The sequence below is a fragment of the Abrus precatorius genome, unplaced genomic scaffold, assembly GCF_003935025.1.
Source record: "Abrus precatorius isolate BTA unplaced genomic scaffold, Abrus_2018 Scaffold2, whole genome shotgun sequence".
NCBI lineage: Eukaryota > Viridiplantae > Streptophyta > Magnoliopsida > Fabales > Fabaceae > Abrus > Abrus precatorius.
The window spans coordinates 6,598,349-6,618,641 of NW_020874362.1; the positions used below are offsets into that span (position 1 = coordinate 6,598,349).

At 29.6% G+C, this 20,293-nt stretch overlaps 1 protein-coding gene across 3 annotated transcripts; it reads right to left on the reverse strand.

The window, feature by feature from the left end:
* Window positions 1-11,773: 11,773 nt before the first annotated feature.
* LOC113857495 (nucleolin-like) lies at window positions 11,774-19,102 on the reverse strand. Of its 3 annotated transcripts, none has more exons than XM_027489458.1 (11): window positions 18,720-19,102; window positions 17,084-18,348; window positions 16,902-16,991; window positions 16,358-16,822; window positions 15,913-16,027; window positions 15,656-15,823; window positions 15,303-15,544; window positions 15,087-15,177; window positions 14,954-15,006; window positions 14,784-14,869; window positions 11,774-14,698 (listed from the first exon to the last, which is right to left on the reverse strand). In XM_027489458.1, exons 1-10 carry the CDS (start codon window positions 18,907-18,909, stop codon window positions 14,801-14,803), a joined length of 2,748 nt encoding a protein of 915 aa, XP_027345259.1. In that variant the 5' UTR covers window positions 18,910-19,102; the 3' UTR covers window positions 11,774-14,698; window positions 14,784-14,800. The 3 variants fall into 3 exon arrangements, with proteins under 3 accessions (XP_027345259.1, XP_027345261.1, XP_027345260.1); XM_027489460.1 differs by having other exon boundaries at window positions 15,698-15,823; window positions 18,720-19,071; XM_027489459.1 differs by having other exon boundaries at window positions 15,303-15,517; window positions 18,720-19,063.
* Between the last annotated feature and the right edge of the window lie 1,191 nt (window positions 19,103-20,293).

The window sequence follows — 20,293 nt, forward strand, 5'->3', positions numbered from 1 at the left end:
TGTTTATTTAAATTTAAAATTAAGATTATATGTTAAAATAAGTTGCTTAATTTTAATTTTTTTTTTCTTTTACACCTTCTTTCTATTAATAATGTGTTACTTTTCTTTTATATATACTTATGTAATATTTAATTTGACTAATAATATAATATAATATTTATATAAATAATGATGTGATATCTATAAATTCATTCTTTTCATATTTTTAAATATTAATTTCAGAAATTATAATGTTATAAGTAAAAATTTCATTCAAACATTAAAAAAAATGTTATATTATTAATTATACATCACGTTGATATTGTGTTTTAGTTAACAATATAAACAAACAATAAAAATAAATTAAAAAATAATTGATAAAAAATCAAATATAAAAATTTAAAAGATTAACTTAAAAAAAATATAAATTTTTAAAACAACAAAACTTTATTTGAGTCATAATTTAAACTTTATATCATTTCTTTTTGCATTTTATTAAAGTTTAAAAACTCTTAAACTCAATCTGAACCTTTCATTTAACTTAAATTTAATGGCAAGTGAAATAATAAATTATAACCCGTTAGATTCAAGTTAAATGAAAAACTCAAATTAAGTGAAAGATTTTTTAAACTTATACCAGTGTAAAAAAATCCTACCTCATATATATCAAAGCTAATAATTTAAATTAATAAGTCATTATCCATGAACTAACCCATACTAATCAAAACTGTGGTGAGTTAAGTTAGGGGGGAAAGAAAAATCATAAGAATTGAGTTATTTTTTATCCACTTTACCTAACTCTAAAGTTATGCAAGTCAACTTGTGAAGAGCCCACTTAATTCAAGAGTTGATTTACAAAAATTATTTATAATTTTTTTATTTGTGATGATAATAAAATTTTATAAAATTGTTGTATTAATTTTTTTATAATTTCTTTTATTTTTGTAACTTTTTATTCTGTTTCTATAATTTTTTATTTAGCGAGCCAATCCCATGATCCACCTGTCAAATTAGTGGATTGTGAATTTTTTAAACTTACTACAAAAATAAATTTAAGTGGCATTAACTCATAATAAACTAATTCAATTAAGCCGGATTTGTATGTACATGAAATCCTCAAACACGTAGGACCCAAAAGTGCTTAATCCGAGGGAGCATGATGCATTGATGCCTCCAAATTTATGGAAAAGATTCAAAACCAGTTTAATTAATATACCCTCAAAACATTTAAGTATGTTTGCCAATAGCCGCAAGCAGCAGTATCATCATTTATAATGATTGATCAATTTTGATAACTTTATTACTGGTGATTATCTCAAAAAAGGGCTGATAATCCTACTAATTATAGTTTTATTACTCTACAAAGTTATAGATACTTATGTCTCCCACACACGTTAAAAAGTAGTTTCGAAACAGGCTGCAATAATTAGCAGCATGCTAGTAACGTGGATATAAATAAATAAATAAATAGATACTAGGAGAAATTAGCATTGATTATATATTTGAGTTCTAATTTTTTAAAGTGAAATGTTTAATAAATTTATTTTTTCTTATATATATAATGCTTCTGTTCACTTACATTAAGAGTGTATTTGTATAATTCACTCTCCTAGGTGAAAGTATGTTGTTTTATTAGCTTGAAGTTCTGTTAGCTATGATAATTTATTTTTTAATATAGAGTTTTATTTCTTTAATATAATTATTTTTATCATAAATTTAATCATATTTAATATAATAAAATATTTACTTTTTTTATATTAGTGATGTAGAATTTTGAAGTTCATAATTTTATCTATTTAAAATTTATAAAATTAAAAAAAACCATGTAGTATACTTTTAAATTTTATTTAATAATAATCGTGTGGTAGTAGAGTCCCAAAATGTATATACTATAGATTATAAATTCAAGGAAATAATCATAAAATTTTAATTTTAATGTATTCCTTTTGTTTGATTTTTCATGAAAAAATCATTCTATATTTATCCATAATAAAATAAAAGATTTTATTTTTATTCTCAATTTTATTTTTAGATATTAATATTTAAATTATTATTAGTGACTTAACAAAGTTACATAGTTGAGAATTTTTTATATTTATGTATTTTTAAGATATAATAAAATTATATATAAATTAATACAACATAAATTTTAAAATACTTGATTATATTTTTTTATCTCTGTAAATATTGAACATTTTGTAATAATTCTTTATAAAAAAATTTGTTAGGATTTAGTCTCTATTGTCAACTCTTTTTTGTTAGGTATTGAGTTAATACACATAGTCAATTCAACACTCTTATGTGGTTTTTTTTTTCATTAAACAAAATATATATTATTAGAAATAGTTCAAGGGAAACTCAAAGCTCATATACATAAAAAAAAACTAATACTTATTCAGAAAAATAAAACTAGAAACATATTTATGTAAAGTTAAGACAGAAGCAATTTCGTGGGTTCAGATACCAATCTACTAACAAAATAGCTTCTTCCTTACTAACAAGTGATAGTCATTTCCTAGACTTCGGAATAATAGAATCTATGCCTTCATTCTCATCCAAAACATCATTGGAAAACACTATTCTATTTCTATGTAACCACAAAGACCACATTGTACTTACCCAAATAATTAATAAACACATCACTTCTCTTTTACTGCAACCAACACTAACCCAAGAAAGCAAGTAAGTCGATAAATCTGAAGGTAAAATCAGTGAGAATCCAAGCCAACGCGCCGTAAAATACCAGATTTGAGATGAAACTGAGCACGTTAAATACAAATGAATTGAAAGTTCTCCTAAATCATGACAGAAGAAACAAGTTATATCATCAATTTGAACACCACGATCAATCAGCAAACTTTTACAAAGAAGTGCATTCAACAACAATTGTCAAGAAAATACTAGACACTTAAAAGGGACATTCCCTTTCCATAACCTTTGCAAGGCATCTATCGTACATTGATTTACACTATTATGACCACCAAAAAGTTCAAATAGTCATGAATATGCAGATTGCACTGAATAACAACCTAAAGAATCTGCCTTTCATACTCATTTATCTTCTTGTTGCACTTTAATAGAAACTCCAGCGACAAGCTCTAACAAAAGATTAAAGCTTGAAATCTCATGTTGAAAGAGTCCTCTTTGCCAACTAACATCCAAAACTCACCTAGTGTTATCATGAAAATCATTCTCCAATACACAAGATTCAACATTCCTCGCCACCGCAAACAATTGCAGAAATACCTTATACAATCACACTTCACCTACCCACTTATCTCTCCAAAAAAGAGTTTGCAAACCTGCTCCCACATTCTTATCCAACTTCTCATCCAACCATGAATTTTCTTGATGAATAACCTCTAACAAATCACGCAATCACAAAGAACATCTAAAGTAGAAGCTAGTTTGCCATACAAAAAACTAGAACAATTAACACTTCACCACAACTATTTACCAAGAAGCGCCCAGTTAAACCAATGCACATTCTTAATATCTAAGTCATCATTTTTTTGCGGTCTACATATTGTTTCCCATTTCACCCAGGGGATTTTGGATTCATCTTTCCATAAAAAATTTCGCTGGATAGTGACAATCTCCTTTATCACCGACTTCGGTGCCTTAAAAAAGGATAACGAGTATAATAACATAGAACTAAGAACGGCACTAATCAAAGTTACCCTGCCTCCAATCGATAAATATCTATGCTTCCATGACACCAACCTCTTTTTAAGAACCTCTAATACACCCTTCCATGCACTAGACTTCCTTGTGTTAACACCTAACTGTAACCCAAGATACTTTAATGAGAAGCTACCAATCTTACAATGTAGGAACTCTGCAGCCAAGTTTTGAAAGTCATCACCAGTATTAATCCCCAATATACAACTTTTATGAAAGTTAATTTTCATACCTAAAATTAACTCAAAGCTATGCAATACTGCTTTCAAAGTCCACAAGTTTTGAACCGAAGCCTCTCCCATAATCAGTGTGTCATCTGCAAATTGCAGCAAAGAAATATCTAGTCCCCTAACCCCAATTTTTTATTAGTTAAAAATAATATTTACAAAGAAGTCTATGAACACATTTTATATAATTACAAATGAGTCATTTCTCTTCTCCTTTCCCTCCCTCTACCCCTATTCTTCCCTTTCCTCACACACCCCTTTCCCCTCCTCTGCTCCACCCTTAGACAGTCAAATATTATTCTTTAATTGGTTGTGCGTGTCATTAGGCTTTGGCTATGACAATTCAAGTGATACTTATAAGGTAAAGACACTGGTTATGGAGTGGAGAACTGGGTGAAGGAGAGTGTGGGGTGGTGTTGGGAGGAAGGGAATAAAGAACGAAGTGAAGGAAAGTGCGGGGTTGAGGTTAGAGTGTGTGATGTAGTGGGGGAAGGGGTGCTACTCCGCTCATGTCGTTATCCTTCATAGTCAATCAATTTAGCCAAAAAGACTGACCTCAAGAAAGAATGTTAAAAAAAAGACAGGGTATGGTAGACTTCTTCCCCAACACTCCCTCTTGGGAAAAAAAAACGTTTGTTCTCTCCTCTAGCAGTGGTGGAGTTTTTTTTCCGCTGCCCTCGCAGTGGAGGCATGCTAGAGAACAACTTTACTGTAGACTCAAAAATTATCAATAATGATTTTTGGAGCTCCAAGAAGAATCTCTATTATAATCACATTAAAGTCTAGCAAAATAGGAGCTTTTCAAAGAGAGAAAACTTGCCAATGACGATTTTTGGTAGTTATATATCACTATTCCTGCCACAAAACTCATGCACATAGATGAGCTTCAACTTAGAAGAGAGAAATCACATAAGAGGAAGAAGTGTGAAGAAGGAAAAGAAAAAAGATAGTAAAAAAATTGCAAACAAATATTAAAAGAGATAGTTTAAAATTTTAGAAAATATTCTGGTTAAGAAATATGTTCAAAATGATTTGTGATACAAGATCATTCATTGAAATATACTTTGTAACTAGGACGTGCTCAAAATATAAGTAATATTGTTATTATTTTTGTTATTAAAAAATAATTTTGTGATTATAGTAAGTATTAATAGTAAATTTTAGTTAGTAATAATTTATTTGAGCCGTAAATAATTTTTTACAAAAAATATAAAAGTAAAAAATATTTTAATAGAGAGTAATTATTATTACATACGTTATTTAAAATTATTTATTAAATTAATTACTATAGTAAAATTTACATGAATTGAAAATATGAAATAAATTTATTGAACTTTTTAACATTATAAGAAATTTAAAAATATATTTATTGATTTTCTTAAATACAAAAATAATAATTGTTTTACAAAGAACATTGTTATAAATAATAAGTATAAAACATGTTTTGTAAATTAGTGTTATTAAAATGTGTTTTTGGTAAATTTATTTAATATTAAAGTTGTGAACAGTAATTAAAATTAAGTATTAAATTGAAATTAATAGTAAGAAATGAATAAATAATTTATAATTAAGTAAAATAAATATTTTTTAAATATTTGAACAAATAATTTTTATTATAACATTAAATAATTATTAATAATTTATAACTAAACACCTACTGATAAATAAAGATGTATATTAACTAGAATTTATGATTCTGGGTGAGCAATAATTCATGTCATGTCTCAGAAGATGACACAACAAATATTTAAATCTATGTTCGTTATTTATAACATGATATTGCATTTGTTACATTTAATTATTCTTTTTACCTTGATCGTTGTCACTTTTTATGTTATTTTATTCTTATTATATATCTCTCTTAAAAACGATACTCGCATATGCATTAATTGTAATTTGTTTAAAAATAACATAGAACTCAATGACAAAAGTTAGGATATGACGCTTGTGATAGATCTAAAATATTTGTTGAATATTATCTATTCCTTATTTTATAATTCTTTAGTATTGTATAAAATTTTAAAAAATAGAGATTAAACACATGTAAGTTATATTGTCCACTATTTTTAAAGTATCTACTTCAATATATTTACAAAACTAATATTTTAATGCTTCAAATAATATATTATAAAAAATATAAACGCAAGTTAGCTTCTTATATTTTTACTCATATTTATAACAATCTTACTATTAAAATAGACTATTATGTTTGTACTCAATTTTTCTCTTCAACTATAAACTAAGTATTTATAGAGAAAAATTTTAAATAATAATTTTTGCTACTTAAGTAAAGTCTTTTTTTTAACTTGTCACTGACCATTTTTGAATCTCATCTATTAAAAAAAAAACTCAGAAGAAATGATTTTTAATTTTAATTAATTTTTCATTCTTCAAACAAACATTGTGACCGGCCTTTTTTCACAAATGTCATATTCACGTAATATTAGTTAAGATGCCATATTCTAGTAATTTCAATAAAAAAAAAAAGTCATATTTAAAAATCATATAACTGTCTAAAGGTTATTACCATATGTACCAAGAGCATCTAGAAAGAAAACGGAAAGGATGCATACCCTTTATAACACACCATACTCATTCATAAAGAATTATTATACTTTTCAAATACATTTTACGTATGAAATTCAATATTCACTGATCATAAAATAAATACTCCAAAATAAATTATAATTTTTATCCTCTAAATTTATTATTAATATTATATATATTACTTTTGTGCTTGTCTTATTTTTCAAGTCATTTAATTTTCTGTATTGTATGGTTAATAGAGTTCAAAATGTTGCAATTATTTTTCTAATTATATTTATAGTGCTATAGTTAAAATTTATGTTTAGTATTAATTAATATAATTGTTCATAAGAATTTAAGATATAAGAATAATGATAAATTAAACTTTGACATAACTTTTTAATTAAGCATATTTTAAGAAAATATAAATAAGAGTTTTGAAAAAACTGAAAATATATATGAAAATTGACCGGATTAAATATTTTTCTCTCAAAATATATTAAATTTTCATTTTGATTATATGAAAATATTTTTGTTTGTATATTTTAAAATTATAATTTTTTTTCTCGCTAATGTAACCTCACGAAAAAGTGACATAGTACAAAAATTGATATTTCACAATGTTCGAGTTAGTCCCAGTATCATTTAACAATTCCTAAGATCAAAACTAATATTATATTAAAATAAAAAATATGTATAAAGATTAAAATTAAAATTTAGTATATTTTTAAAATATAATTATTCTAAAATAATAATAAAGAGTCCCAAACAAATTTTTTCTCACATTAGACACTCAGAAGAAAATCGTAGCATATGCATTAATGCCTATTATCCATTAATTTATCTGACACCCAAAAAACTATGATTTTATATTTTAATAATTATATTAAGAATTTTCAAAATAAAACTCTTCCTACAAATTGCTCTCTTTTTTCGTTATTTCTCCACGAACAGATCCCAAAAGGTTAATCTCACAAAACTGGATGATACAATGCAACTAAGTTAGCCAAACACCTTATTTTTATTCTTAGGTTAGAGATATGTAAAGGGGAGGGGAAAGAGAGAATAATTGCGTTTATAATTTTCCCTTCTTCTTAGACTTAGACTCAATGTTGGTTTGCTACAAACTAAAGTTGTGTGGAAAGGCCAAGACATATGAATTTGGTCTTTGGTAGTTAAAGGACGAGTAATCATTAGTGCATAAAATATTTCTTAAATCGGTTATTTTAATATATTTTAAATCAATGACTTTTTAAATTAGTTAATTTTTTTAATAATAAAAAAATACATCAATTAAATTTTAATTAATATTATACAATTAAGCATAAAAAAGAATCAGACCAAGATACACTGATATCCTTCAAAATTGTCATGCATAAAACCTATAAAATCACTAAGAGATAAAAAAATAATAATAAATTATACACCTTTAAAGTTTAAGATTAAAAAAGTTTGAAAATTAATGACTCTTTAGAATTAACCAATGTAAAAAGACAAGATAAAAAATTCTTATGCAAAGTTTGGAAACAATGAAACTTGTATTTTTAAGCTTTTGTTTGCATTTTTAGATACAAATATTGACAAACATTGATCTCATTCCAGTTGAAGTATATCATTATTAACATTTTGAACTTCATTTTGTTTTTTTTCTTTATTAACTCATTTGTTTTAATACGACATTAATAAAGATTATGTTCTTTATTTACATAATCAACTAAAAACGTGAATCTCTTTGCATTCTTCAACTTCTATTTGTGATTTTGAGAATAACAAATACTAATATTGCCGGAGTTCAAGTTTATTCTTGCCTATCTAAAACTTGTAGTCAAATAAATTAAGCTATCAATTACTACACTACCTTTTCCTTGGTAAAAGATTACTGCACTATCTTCTTGACTAGCTGTAAATGAATTGAAAAGTCAAAGAGTACAATTATGTAAAGCAAATTACTGCTGAAGTTTTTCTGCACCTCTGCTACTAGACTTTTCTCAGCATATTAAGATTAATATTTTATTGTATGAAATTTGCTTATAAAAGGTCATCTATGTAACATGAACTAAAGTTTTCACATATGAATATTAGAGATTCTCTCTTCTATCGTGCGTTAGTTTTGTGAATTTATTTAGACCAATTTTATACCAAAGCTTAATTCTGTGTTTTCATCTTTTTGTATGGCTGAGTCCTAATTTCGTATTTGTAACTCCACAAAGTTTTCATGAGACTAAAACTCCATATTAATCTATGTAGAAAATCTATACATTTTAAATAGCAGTGGGATGATGCTTCTTATGCGCATCGTGAGAGGGGGTTTTGAAACCAAGGCATTTCTTGTGTTTTGAAATCTCTATATCCTGCATGTTTTTAACGGGTTCTTTTGATTTGGCTTTTGATTTGGGTTCTTTGTTTCTGTTTTTCATTCCAATACCATTAGTTTACCTGTATTATTCTTATCTCACTTTTTTTAACTATTTTTATTTCAATTTTACCTGCTATTCTCAGTGACAATTTTTATTGATCTTGAATAATGAGTCATCAATTTTTAATCTTATCCGTCTAATATTTTATTAAAATATTAACGATCCAAATTACTTTATGTTTTGGTCCTCTATATATGCTAAACTATTAATGAGAGTACACTAGAATCACTCCAAAATGCTTAAACCAAAATATGCTCGATTATGATTGCGAGTAACGCACTCCCAAACTGGCTTGGTCTTAGTAGTGAATATCCACATTCTCGAGATGCTAGCATGCTGTTGAAAAAAGACAAACTCTAAGTACACTATTATGAGTATTTTTTATATTATTTTTAATTTTTAACAATATGTATCAATTTTTAATATTTTTTATTATGTGAATTATTAAAAAATAAATTTGATTATAAAACAACACTTAAAAATACTATAATATTATACTTTTAAAGTTTTGTGGTTTTGAAAAAGGGGCCGAGAGACTCAGAGGAAAACCCGCAAAAGCATGATCATGGCTAAACAATTGTAATGGGTGACCAAAACAATAATGCTCCTTTTCAAAAGAAAAATGATGGCTATGATGGCACGCAGTTATTCAGCTTTAACAAGCTTCTCACGTAATGGATAAGAACATAAAATACCCAAAATAAATTATATTTTTTAAAGAGACAGGATCTTCTCAGTTTAAAATCTCTTACATAAATTTTTCATTTATCTTATATCGAATATAAAAATTTTTAAACTTATATTATAAGAAAATTTTTCTTTTTTTTTAAATTATATTTACATTATATTTTTATTTTAAAAAGTTTACTACCATTTTAATAAATGATAAAATATAAACTTCAATTCACTTTTACATGCTAAAAATTGAGTATTTATAAAATATTTTTAAGAGATTTTTATTTTACGTTTAGTATTATTAGTAATTAATTTTAAATATATCATCGAAACGATAGGTGAAAGAAATGTCTGCGGTGACCAATGCGATACATGAAATCAGAATTCATATAAATGAAAAATATGAAATGCAATGAATATTTGTATCTATTAAAATATATGAAAAAGATTGAAAATGTTTCTTGATTTAATTTATCAGAAAATTATTTTATTTATACGTGTTAATATTATTCATGTTAAAATATAACTCAAAATAATACAATAAAAAATTTATGTGAATTAGAGTTTTTATGTGCCAATAAATTTATCATTTTCAATTTTCGAAACTATAATCTATGTAAGAAAATAATCACGGGATGGGTGTGCAGCAACTTATAAAAAAATTTATTAAAAAATCGATTTAAATAGTTGTAAAAATGAAAATTCATAATTTAAAAAGGTTATGAAAAAGTAAAAGAGTGAATTGTAGAATGTTAGAGCATATTATCGTATGAAATGAAATCCATAAAATAAACGAAAGAAATATTTTTAGAATAACATTTATTTGCCTATATAATTTAATTATTTTAATACTTTCATTTAGTATTTTTATGCCAAGGTGATGTAAATATTTATTTCAGTAGATTAATTATTAATACATTTATATGTAAATATTTTGTCCCTGTAACACAAATATTTATTCTATGATTTAAAATAAAATTTCCATATCTTCTTACCTATTAATTTTAGACAGTAATATTCTTTTATCGGGATACATACATATTTGTAATTTTAGTTTAATATATTTTATGTAAAATATTTTCCCTCGATATTAAATAAACTTTTACCATTTATTTTAAATATTAAGATGACTTAATTTAAATTTATTTCTTGGTATGAATACAACTTTTATCCGTATTTAGAAAAACCAAATTCAAAGATTTGAGTTTGAGATTTTCTTTTGTAGAATAAAGTTAAGAGCATAATAAGCATAATTTAATAGAAGAGTTCGGAAAGATATCAAAAGTCAGTGATTTAAAAGAGATAATGTATAATGAAAGACATTAAAATTGGGAAGATAATGAAAGATTGGTGGTAGACAAGCAAACTTGCGGATATGGTCAAGGAAACGAAACGAGTGAAGAATAGTAACACTAAAAAGAAAAAAAAAATTATCTTTGGTGAGTAATTGGTGCGAGTGGATGATTGATGAAACAAAATAGAAGAAAAGTCCTGTCTATGGATGGCACTTGGAAATAGTACAGTCATGAAGATTATACAAATAAATTAGCAGTGGTTATGGCTGTCAATAGCTTTTTGTTCAAATGCGTATGAATCAAGAGACATCACATTCTTAAATTCTAGAATTTTTGGAAGAAATATTCGTTTGAACTTCTAATTGATGTCCTTTTATATGGATTTCATACCTTTTTAATCCATATTTGACTACCAATGCTTCCTTACAAGTGGTTTGTTAGTGCAACTCTGCTTACTTGAACTGGTTAAAAAAAATATCGATCTCACGGCCTCACCCCCTTAAAACTAAGATAAACAACTAATAATAACACATTTTCATTTTAAAATATTTTTCATACTATTATAATTTTAATGTACTAAATTAGTTCCTTCTCAATAAAACTTAACTACTTTCGCATGCTTAAACCCAACTCAATTAAAGAAAAACTCAACTCCAAAGACAAAATTAACAAAACCCAAAAATAAAAGTTATGGATTATTACATAGTGCAATAAAAAAAACCCTTCCAAATTTGTAACATCATTTGTCGTTTTAAATCGATTGAAAACCTGACGCTAATCCTAGGAATCAACTCTGGACGGCAATGCACATCGATAGAATTTCGAAATTGAATAGGGGAAGAAAACATATTGCATCATCACTATGGGATGAGTATATGCATGCAATAATCTACCGAGCATACATGCATCACTCAATAGTTTGGTTGAAAAACGCGAGATGTGCTTGTCTACAAGACAGACTAAAATAACCAAACAAAGAATTAGAATTAATCCATCAGAATAAATCCCAGACATCGACTGCAAAAATTACATAGCAATTACAATTGTATGAATTCTGAATATTCGACATAACATGAGAGGCCCTACCTACCCTTCAATGGATTCCATCTTCCAACTCTAGAACTGAGTAAGAAAACACCAGAAGCTAGTATATATTCTTTACACAGTTTCGGTGCTGGAATGTCTGGATATCATTCAACGTTAAAAAAAAAACAATAACAACTATCAAGTGTAAAGAAATAAATTCGGCTGCACAGGCTAAAGACCATTGCTCAAATTAAGCATAGATATTAGCATAAGCCAGTCTAACTAACATACCTGGAGCACAACCAAATACGTCTAGAAGTCATAAAACGACGTAGCTAGATTATCCAACACTGCAAGCACTTTCTATTTGATTAATTGTAAATGCCCATTCTTAGCTAAAAGACCATGATCTAGTCTACACGTCTTAAAAATTCCTAGGATCTCTTGCAGAAAATGTAAATTCAGAAATACATTGCCACAAACGGGCTCCCCTTGTACAACCAAGCAAAAGAAAGTAAAAGATTGTCCAAACTTTAGGTCAAAATAATAGAGGAACAACTGAAATTAAAATCAATGCAGGACGCAAAGGGAAAAAAAAATGGCTTAGCAGCATCGTTACACTTTCAGTTGGTCAAGACTCAAGAGACTTCATTTGTCTATTCATATAGCCATTTGTTTATCAAGAAAAGTTAATAGGCCCATTATAGTAATTACAAATTTCAAGTTTAATTAAAACAGATAATAGGGATCTCAAAGTCTAAAAGAAAAAAGTCCTTTCATTATTGTATTGATATTGGTTCTTAACAATAATCCGACAATGAATTGGTTTATGCCTCTGACTACTCATAAATCCTGTAAAAGATGTAGTTTATCATATCTAAGCCAAATTCTGTGCAAAAATCCAGTAAAGGCATCTAACCAAATCCTTAGGGAATCAATGCATCATGCTACCCAACTGAACACAGAAATGAGGCCAATTTTGTAATGCAATGACGATGGGAAGTAACCATCCCACAAATACCAAGTCCCAGCCACTTCAGTATATGCGCAGCAATATTCCATGATGAAACCCATTAAAATTTAATAAGGAACTGAAAATATTTCAGATCTTGGGAATGAAGGAGGTGGGTGTTTTTGTGTGTTTTAGTGGAAAATGTTGACACTAGACCTTATGACTGATTTAAAGCATTTATGAGTTGCAAGTTTATTAAAAAAAAAGTATTTACTACACTTTTGTATTTCCAATGTAATAAAAGTTTTTCACTAAAAGCTTATTACTTGTATATGCTTAAAATTAATCCTAAAGGCTGAAAGCAAGTCTTTACTCCAGCTAAAAGTCCTAAGGATGCTGACCCACACAAAAACAAATATTCAAGACATTTTTCAACAAAAAGCCAAACAACAAAATTTGAGAAATTTATCACAAAAAAAATGGTACCTGAAAGGCAACTGAAAAGCTCAAAAAAATCACTCCTAACTATTCTAAAACAAGACTGCAGCAAGATAAGGCTACATAAACAGAAACACCCTCAGAAAATCCTAGTGAATTTATATTGAAAACAGAATGCATGAATAGCAAGCATCTTATATCCAAGTCCTGTTCCACTGTCTCTAACCCAACCTTTAAGCCGCTAAGCATGACACCTTACATCTTTGGCTGCATTCGGTAACCATTGTGGTTTTTGAACAAATTAGTACCTCAATAAATCGTATTACACCTTAAACTTCTAGGTGTAACATAATCATTAAATATTCAAAAGACAGGCACTGGTCCATGCTAGATCCAAAGTAGCATTCTGATTGCTTTGCTCCCACCGCCTATTCACAACAATAAACATTCTAAGACTACAGAAAGAGAAACGACCTAGTAATATTCAATGCAAGAAGAAAATGCTTCCAGTTCTATTTGATATGGTTCACAATATGTTTCATAGAACCATCCAAAATAAATATAGCTGACAATTAAAACACTGGGTACATCCTTAGATGCCCACAACATTAGATATTCACACTCTAAATCAACAGTGATTTTATTCTCAGTCGGTGCCAATACTACATCAGAAAGAAAAGAAAATGTAGATCTCCCCACAGATACCCAAATTAGTAATTACTTAGTATCAAAAAGAACTTAATCAAATGGGTCATTTTCCCCATAACCATGACAATATCCATGAAACTCATTCCCAGCCTTTCACTGTACCTAATCCCTAGTCTCGATCTTCCAATAAATTCAATAACAAAGTTTTCCATAAAACGGCTGCTTCCATATGGACATCAATAAATATTTGAAGATCCCACCCAATCAAAAGGACTTCAAAATATGGTAGCTTTCGGTTCAGATCAAAATTAGCTCCTAGTAATGAAATGAAACTGTAAGCAAACTCTCCAACACCTTCATAAGAATCAAAAGAGGTTCCATATGCATATTCAAATATCAAACCTTGCCTATCACTTTGTAAAAAGATAAACCCATCACTTGAAAGATTTTTCTTCCAATAGTCCTTTAAACTATCTGATCATCAAAGTTATACTTGATGATTCAAAATTATATTGTACATTCAACAAAGCATCCTCAAATACAAGTCCCTGACCTAATCATACCTAGGTAAAGGAAGAAAATCTAGCCTATTCGATATAAATCTTATTAATAGCTTACTCCAGGACCAGAGAGACGACTGACAACCTACACGACAATCAACTTAGTCTATACCAACTATAATCTAACAGATATATAGAAACAAACCAGGTGGAATGGGAATAAGAGAGATGGGAATAAGAGAGAAGGGTATAAAATAAACAAACAATTTCAAAATTGTATGCTCAAGCAACATGCTTGTATTTGGAGATGTCCATCCCATAATTCCAGAGCCACCTAAAAACAAATAAAGATCCATGAAACACTAGAAGAGAATTGACTGCTGCAAATTAGGATATAAAATTTTAAAAACAATCCTTACCATAAAGGTTCTTGACACTAATAATAGTATCCATGTCCATGTGAGCCATCACCCCCATAATAAGATGAATATGGGCCTCTACCATACTGTAACAGGAATAGCATAATACATAACTAATATTACCATTAAATTATGGGAACAATAAAAAAGGTTAAACAATGTTCACTCACATCAGAACCATAGTAGTCAGGTGGGTACTGTCTGTTCCCGGACCCAAAAGAATCTACACAGCAAACAAGAATTATCAAGAATATAACCATGCTATTGAGTAAATAAGGGGGAAAAAGGAATTGAAGGTTAGACCATGATGATGTGTTCCATGAAATATAGGTGGATCTGCATAATCCAATCGGGGACGATGTCTATTAGGCCCCATGTAATCAGGTTCAGGATCCTAAGACATGAGTACAATTCAAACAAATTAGTATTTCCCAGCTGTATAGAGTTAACATAAAAATTGTATGGAAATACAGTTACACATATAAGCAGAAATTAAAATATACTAAAACGAAATCTTACAGTCATATAAAATGGGCGTTTCATCGCATGCATATTGCCATCATATAGATATGGGTCATCAAAATGCCTTCCCATGAAAGGCATGTCAAACTGTCCACCTGGAGAGTACGGCCCTCTTGGAGGAATAGGCTCACTAGGGCCCCCATCAGGAATACCATACCAGGCTCTATCATTATAAGGTCTGGATGGACCAGCAAAAGCTGCACCTCTGCTACCTGCATAATGTCCACCCCTCACAGCTCCTGATTTACAATTTAGTAAAATAATAAAATCATTCAAAACCTTCACACCAAAATATTGACAAGCCAAAAGAAATTTCTGCTTAAAAAATAGCAAGAAGATCAACAAAGAACCTTGGGTACCAAATTGCCTCTGACGAAAATCTGGATACGTACTAAAATCACGGGTGTCCCGAAAAGCCATCCTTCCAATTTGACTGTGTCCATCATGATAGAAAGTCCTGTCCCTGTTGAAATTTCCCCAATTATTGAAGGGCTGTCTTCCCCGCCCAAAACCCCTTCCTGTAAGGATTGTAATTAGATATATCAATAAAACATGTCAACACAATCATTCAAGTTAAAAGTTAATGGAAGGAGAAAATCTATTATACCAGATCTTGGAAAGGCTCCACTCCTAGCATGACCAATTCGGAACCCACCACACATGCCACCTTTAACAGCCTGCGTTTTAGGCAATGGATTTGACAGCCTAGCTCTCACTTTTATCTGAAAAGCATGGGAAAAATCATGAAACTTTTTCACCAAATGGGAAAACTCAAGCAAATTCATGTCAAACTTAAAAGAAGAATGAAATATTAGGATGTTAGATTGACGTATGTAGCATAACATTAAGCACAAACTACTTATAGTCATGAAAATTAAGCTTTTTGAGAGAGATGGAGAGGAAAGAGGGAGACTGATTAGGAGGCAATTTCTTTCTAAGCTTTACAATTTGAAAACAACTCAGTTAGAGCTGATAGAATGCTCCTCTGCCCCATATTGCTAAAAATAGGCAGAAGCTTTGATGATGGTAAAGTAACAAACAATGCTATATACCTTTGATGCTCCATCCCCCAATTCTGATTTATTTACACCATCAACACAAGCTACAGCAGCTTCATGTGTAGAAAAATCAACAAATCCATAATCCTTCCTCTTAGCTGTAGACATATTCCGTGCTAGTACAATTCTTATTATTTCACCATAAGATTTGAACAGCTCCCTCACAAGATCTTCATCCCAGTGTAAGGGGAGACCGTTAATAAATACAGACTTCACCTGCGCCATTATCTCAGGGTCTGGTTCTCGAATGGGTTCAGCAAAGGCTACTTTGGCTGTTCGCTCAGCATGGCCAAAGATAACATCGGGCTTTTGAAGCCTCTTGTATGCAAGCATGGCATCAGCATGACAAGAGAACTCTAGGAATGCAAAGCCCCGGCTCATGCCTTCATGCTGAACATCTGGGACAAGTGTGATGCTTTCAACCCCTTCAATACCATAATCTATCAACTTCTGTTTAATCTGCCACATAAATTAAGAAATGAGTTAAAAAGCCAGGGAAATAACTATATGCAACATGAAAAAACTGCAAGACACTTACAGCTTCTTTTGTCCATGTATTGCAAATATTTCCCAAGAATAATGTGTCATTATCTTCACTAGGTGCAGTTCCACACCGTTTACCATGTATCTGTAAACAGTGGAAGGTAAAAAGATGATGGAAAAGAAAGAGAAAAGTGCAGAGTGTCAAAGAAATGAACAATCAAGAGTACAGAAACATACAACAGGGTTCTTCATTTCAGACAGAGCTTTCTTTGCATGCTCCTTATTAGCAAACTTCACAAAAGCATAGCCCTTATTTTTGTTTGTTGAAGAATTTTTATGTAACCTGACTTCAACTATCTCCCCAATCCTCTGAAAAACCTTCCTCAGATCTTCCTCTGTAGCATCCCGATCCAGCCCACCAACAAAAATCTCGTGTTCTTTTCTAATCTTCCGCTGCTTTGCAATGGCCTCCAATTCCCTATGCTCCTCCTCCAATGCCGCCTCTGTTTCTTCTTGAGGTTCCTCAGGATCTTCCTCTGGATCTTCCTCAACAAGCTCCTCCGTCCCTTGTTCTCCAAGATCTAACTTCTCATCATTCTTTGGCCCATCAACACCATCCTTTTTGGGATAATCATCTTCATCTTGCATCTGGGCTTTCATTTCTACACCAAAAGACTCAGTGTTCTCCTCCTGTCCAAAAAGGTAAGTTTCCTCTCTTGTTCCTTTATCTGGTTCCTCCTCTTTCAACTCTTGCTTTCCTTTGTCTCTTTCTAGTTCTTTCAACTCTCCCTTTCCTTTCTGTCCTTGTTCTTTTAACTCTTCCTTACCTTTCTCTGCTTCCTGTTCTTTATACTCTTCCCTTCCTTTTTCTCCTTTTAGTTCCATCAATTCTTCTTTTCCTTTCTCTCCTTCCTGATCTTTCAAATCTTCCTTTCCTTTCTCCCCTTCCTGATCTTTCAACTCTTCCTTTCCTTTCTCTCCTTCCAGTTTGTTAAACCCTTCATTTCCTTTCTTTCCCTCCTCTTTTGTCAACTCCTCCTCTCCCTCCTTTTCACCAGTACAATCTTCATTATCTGCAGATATGTTGAGGTCAACAATGGTGCGCCCAGATCGTTTAAAAGTTATAGAAGCATCCTGAGAAGCAGTTACTTCAATATCCATTATGCCCTTCCCCTTATCCCCCGATTTGCAAACGTTTTCAACAACAGGTTCATCCACTTCCAAGGACTTCTGTTCCTTCTCATCATATAATTTAACAGACCCAACACCTTGTTCCCCCTTTTTCTCACCCTCAACATCATCTGCATTCACAACTTCAACATCTCTAGGTTCTTCCACTTTCCCTGCTGGCTCTAAATTATCTTCAATTGGTGTTTCATCAGCTACTGCCTCTAATTGTTCTTCCAAATCAGGAATATCAATTACCTTAGTTCTCGGTCTCCCTGGAGTCCTCTTCTTTATAGATTTTGTAGTGCTAGCACTGGCTAACGATTTTTGCTCCACTGTTACATATTGTGAGAACAAATGAGGTCATAAAATATAGTGTATATTTAAAAAATAAAAAAGGGTACTATCAAAAGAATCAACACTTACAACCACGAACAGATACACCCCCCCTCCCTCCTCAAAATAAATAAAAAAGAGATACAAATTACTGTAGAATTATAAAAGAAAAAACATATACCCTAAATTCAACGAGACAGTTCGGTCATATAAAAACAAACTTGAAATCCATATTATAAGGGTTTCAGTATAAAAGTTGCTTACTTTTCCATTTCTCTGTTCCAGTCGAGACAGTTTCATTTTACTCTCAAACTAAAATTCGGCAACGGAAAAAAATTAAAAAGAAAAAAAAAAGAAAAGAAAAACTTACAAGGAGATTGATCGAGATTGGAACCGGGTGCGGGCGAGGCCTCTTTCTTCTTGATGCTTCTGGTTTTGGTGGCAGGGGTGCGCTTCACCGCAGCGGATTCTGCGGTGGTTTTAGCGGCGGATTTCCTCGCTGGCGGTGTTTTTTTGGGGGTTGCCGATTTGGAAGAGGAATCGGCATTTCGAGTTCTCATGATTGATGAACGATCGATCAATAGTCGCTAATCTAACGAACGGGAATTAAACCTTTGTATGTGAAGTGAAGTGAAGTTTCCAGCTTCCTCTGCTTTGAAAATCTCTCAATTTTCTCGTATGGAATCGGTGGAGTAAAAGAGATTTTGCTCCCCTGCGGTTGTGACTTCCACCTGCGCCCCCTTGCAGTTATTTACATCGTCTTTCAATTTTTTTTAATTTATATTTTCTCATGCTATACGATTATCATAAATCTTTTTAAATTTATTTTAATAAATTTGTTATATAATTCTTTAAAATAAATTATTTGTATATTATATTAAAAACATTTATATTTATATTTATGGAATAAAAAATATTTAAAAGAATTATTAAATAAAAGCTTAATTAAACTACAAATTGAAAGTACTGAAGGTAAATAAAGACTTATATCAGTTCGATCTTATGTCGTTAAGAGTCTTTGTCAAGAAGGTTGGGTCCAATTTTTTTATTTTTAAATGAGTAATATTGTGTTATATTATAATAATTTTTGTCATTTTTTAAAAATAATTAAAATATGTCTAAAGTTACAAAACAAGACCTAAAAAAATATGTAATAATACAAAAATTAATAAAAAATAAATATTAGAAAATTACTATACTCATAACATTAAAAAGTTACAAGTTTAAAGAAAAAGATAAAAAAAATAATAGTCATATCTTATTTCATTCACACAAGGATATTATACAAGTGAATAAGAACTAACTAAGCTGAAAATTTTATGATTATATAATATTTATTTAAAATCATGTATGTTATCAAATCATGTATCAAATTAAAGTAAATTTAATTGCAGTAATTATCACAATATACATGATATTTTCTTGGATGACTATAAAAGTTTTATTACTGAAAAAGTTTTAATTTAAAAATAATTAAATTTTAAAATGAAATATTAAAATAGATAAAATTTACAATAACAATTTGTAAAAAAGTTAAAACTACCACACACTTAAGTGTGAAAAGTGACATAATCTAATACACAAAGCATAGTAAAAAGATGTATGAGAGTATCACATTCTAACATGTTAAATTAATTAGAAAAAGTGTTATTTTAAATGAAAATTTCTACTTTAATAAGTATTATGGTGTACAAGTATTTGGAAATGTGACATTATTACATGCTACAGCGTAGTGAGTGGCGCTAGTTGGAAGAATGTCATTCACTTCGTGTTGTTATGTGTAAATTATTGATCTATGATGCATTATAATTTTGCTAAATGAACCTTTTTCGGTATGTACCTTCTTGTAATGATTCAATCATAATAATTTTTTTTTCTTGTTTTGCAATAATTTATTTGAATTAATTTATTCTTCTTTTGCAACTACCAATGTTTTTGTTATAT

Bases quoted from the DNA above. Each gene is read 5' to 3' on its own strand.
- LOC113857495 (XM_027489458.1), bottom strand. From the start codon at position 18,909: ATGAGAACTCGAAATGCCGATTCCTCTTCCAAATCGGCAACCCCCAAA. The intron at 15,824-15,912 runs GTATAATAGATT...CAATCCTTACAG, and splicing joins TGGAGCCTTTCCAAGATCTG to GAAGGGGTTTTGGGCGGGGA. The intron at 15,007-15,086 runs GTCTAACCTTCA...TTTGCTGTGTAG, and splicing joins TCATGGAACACATCATCATG to ATTCTTTTGGGTCCGGGAAC.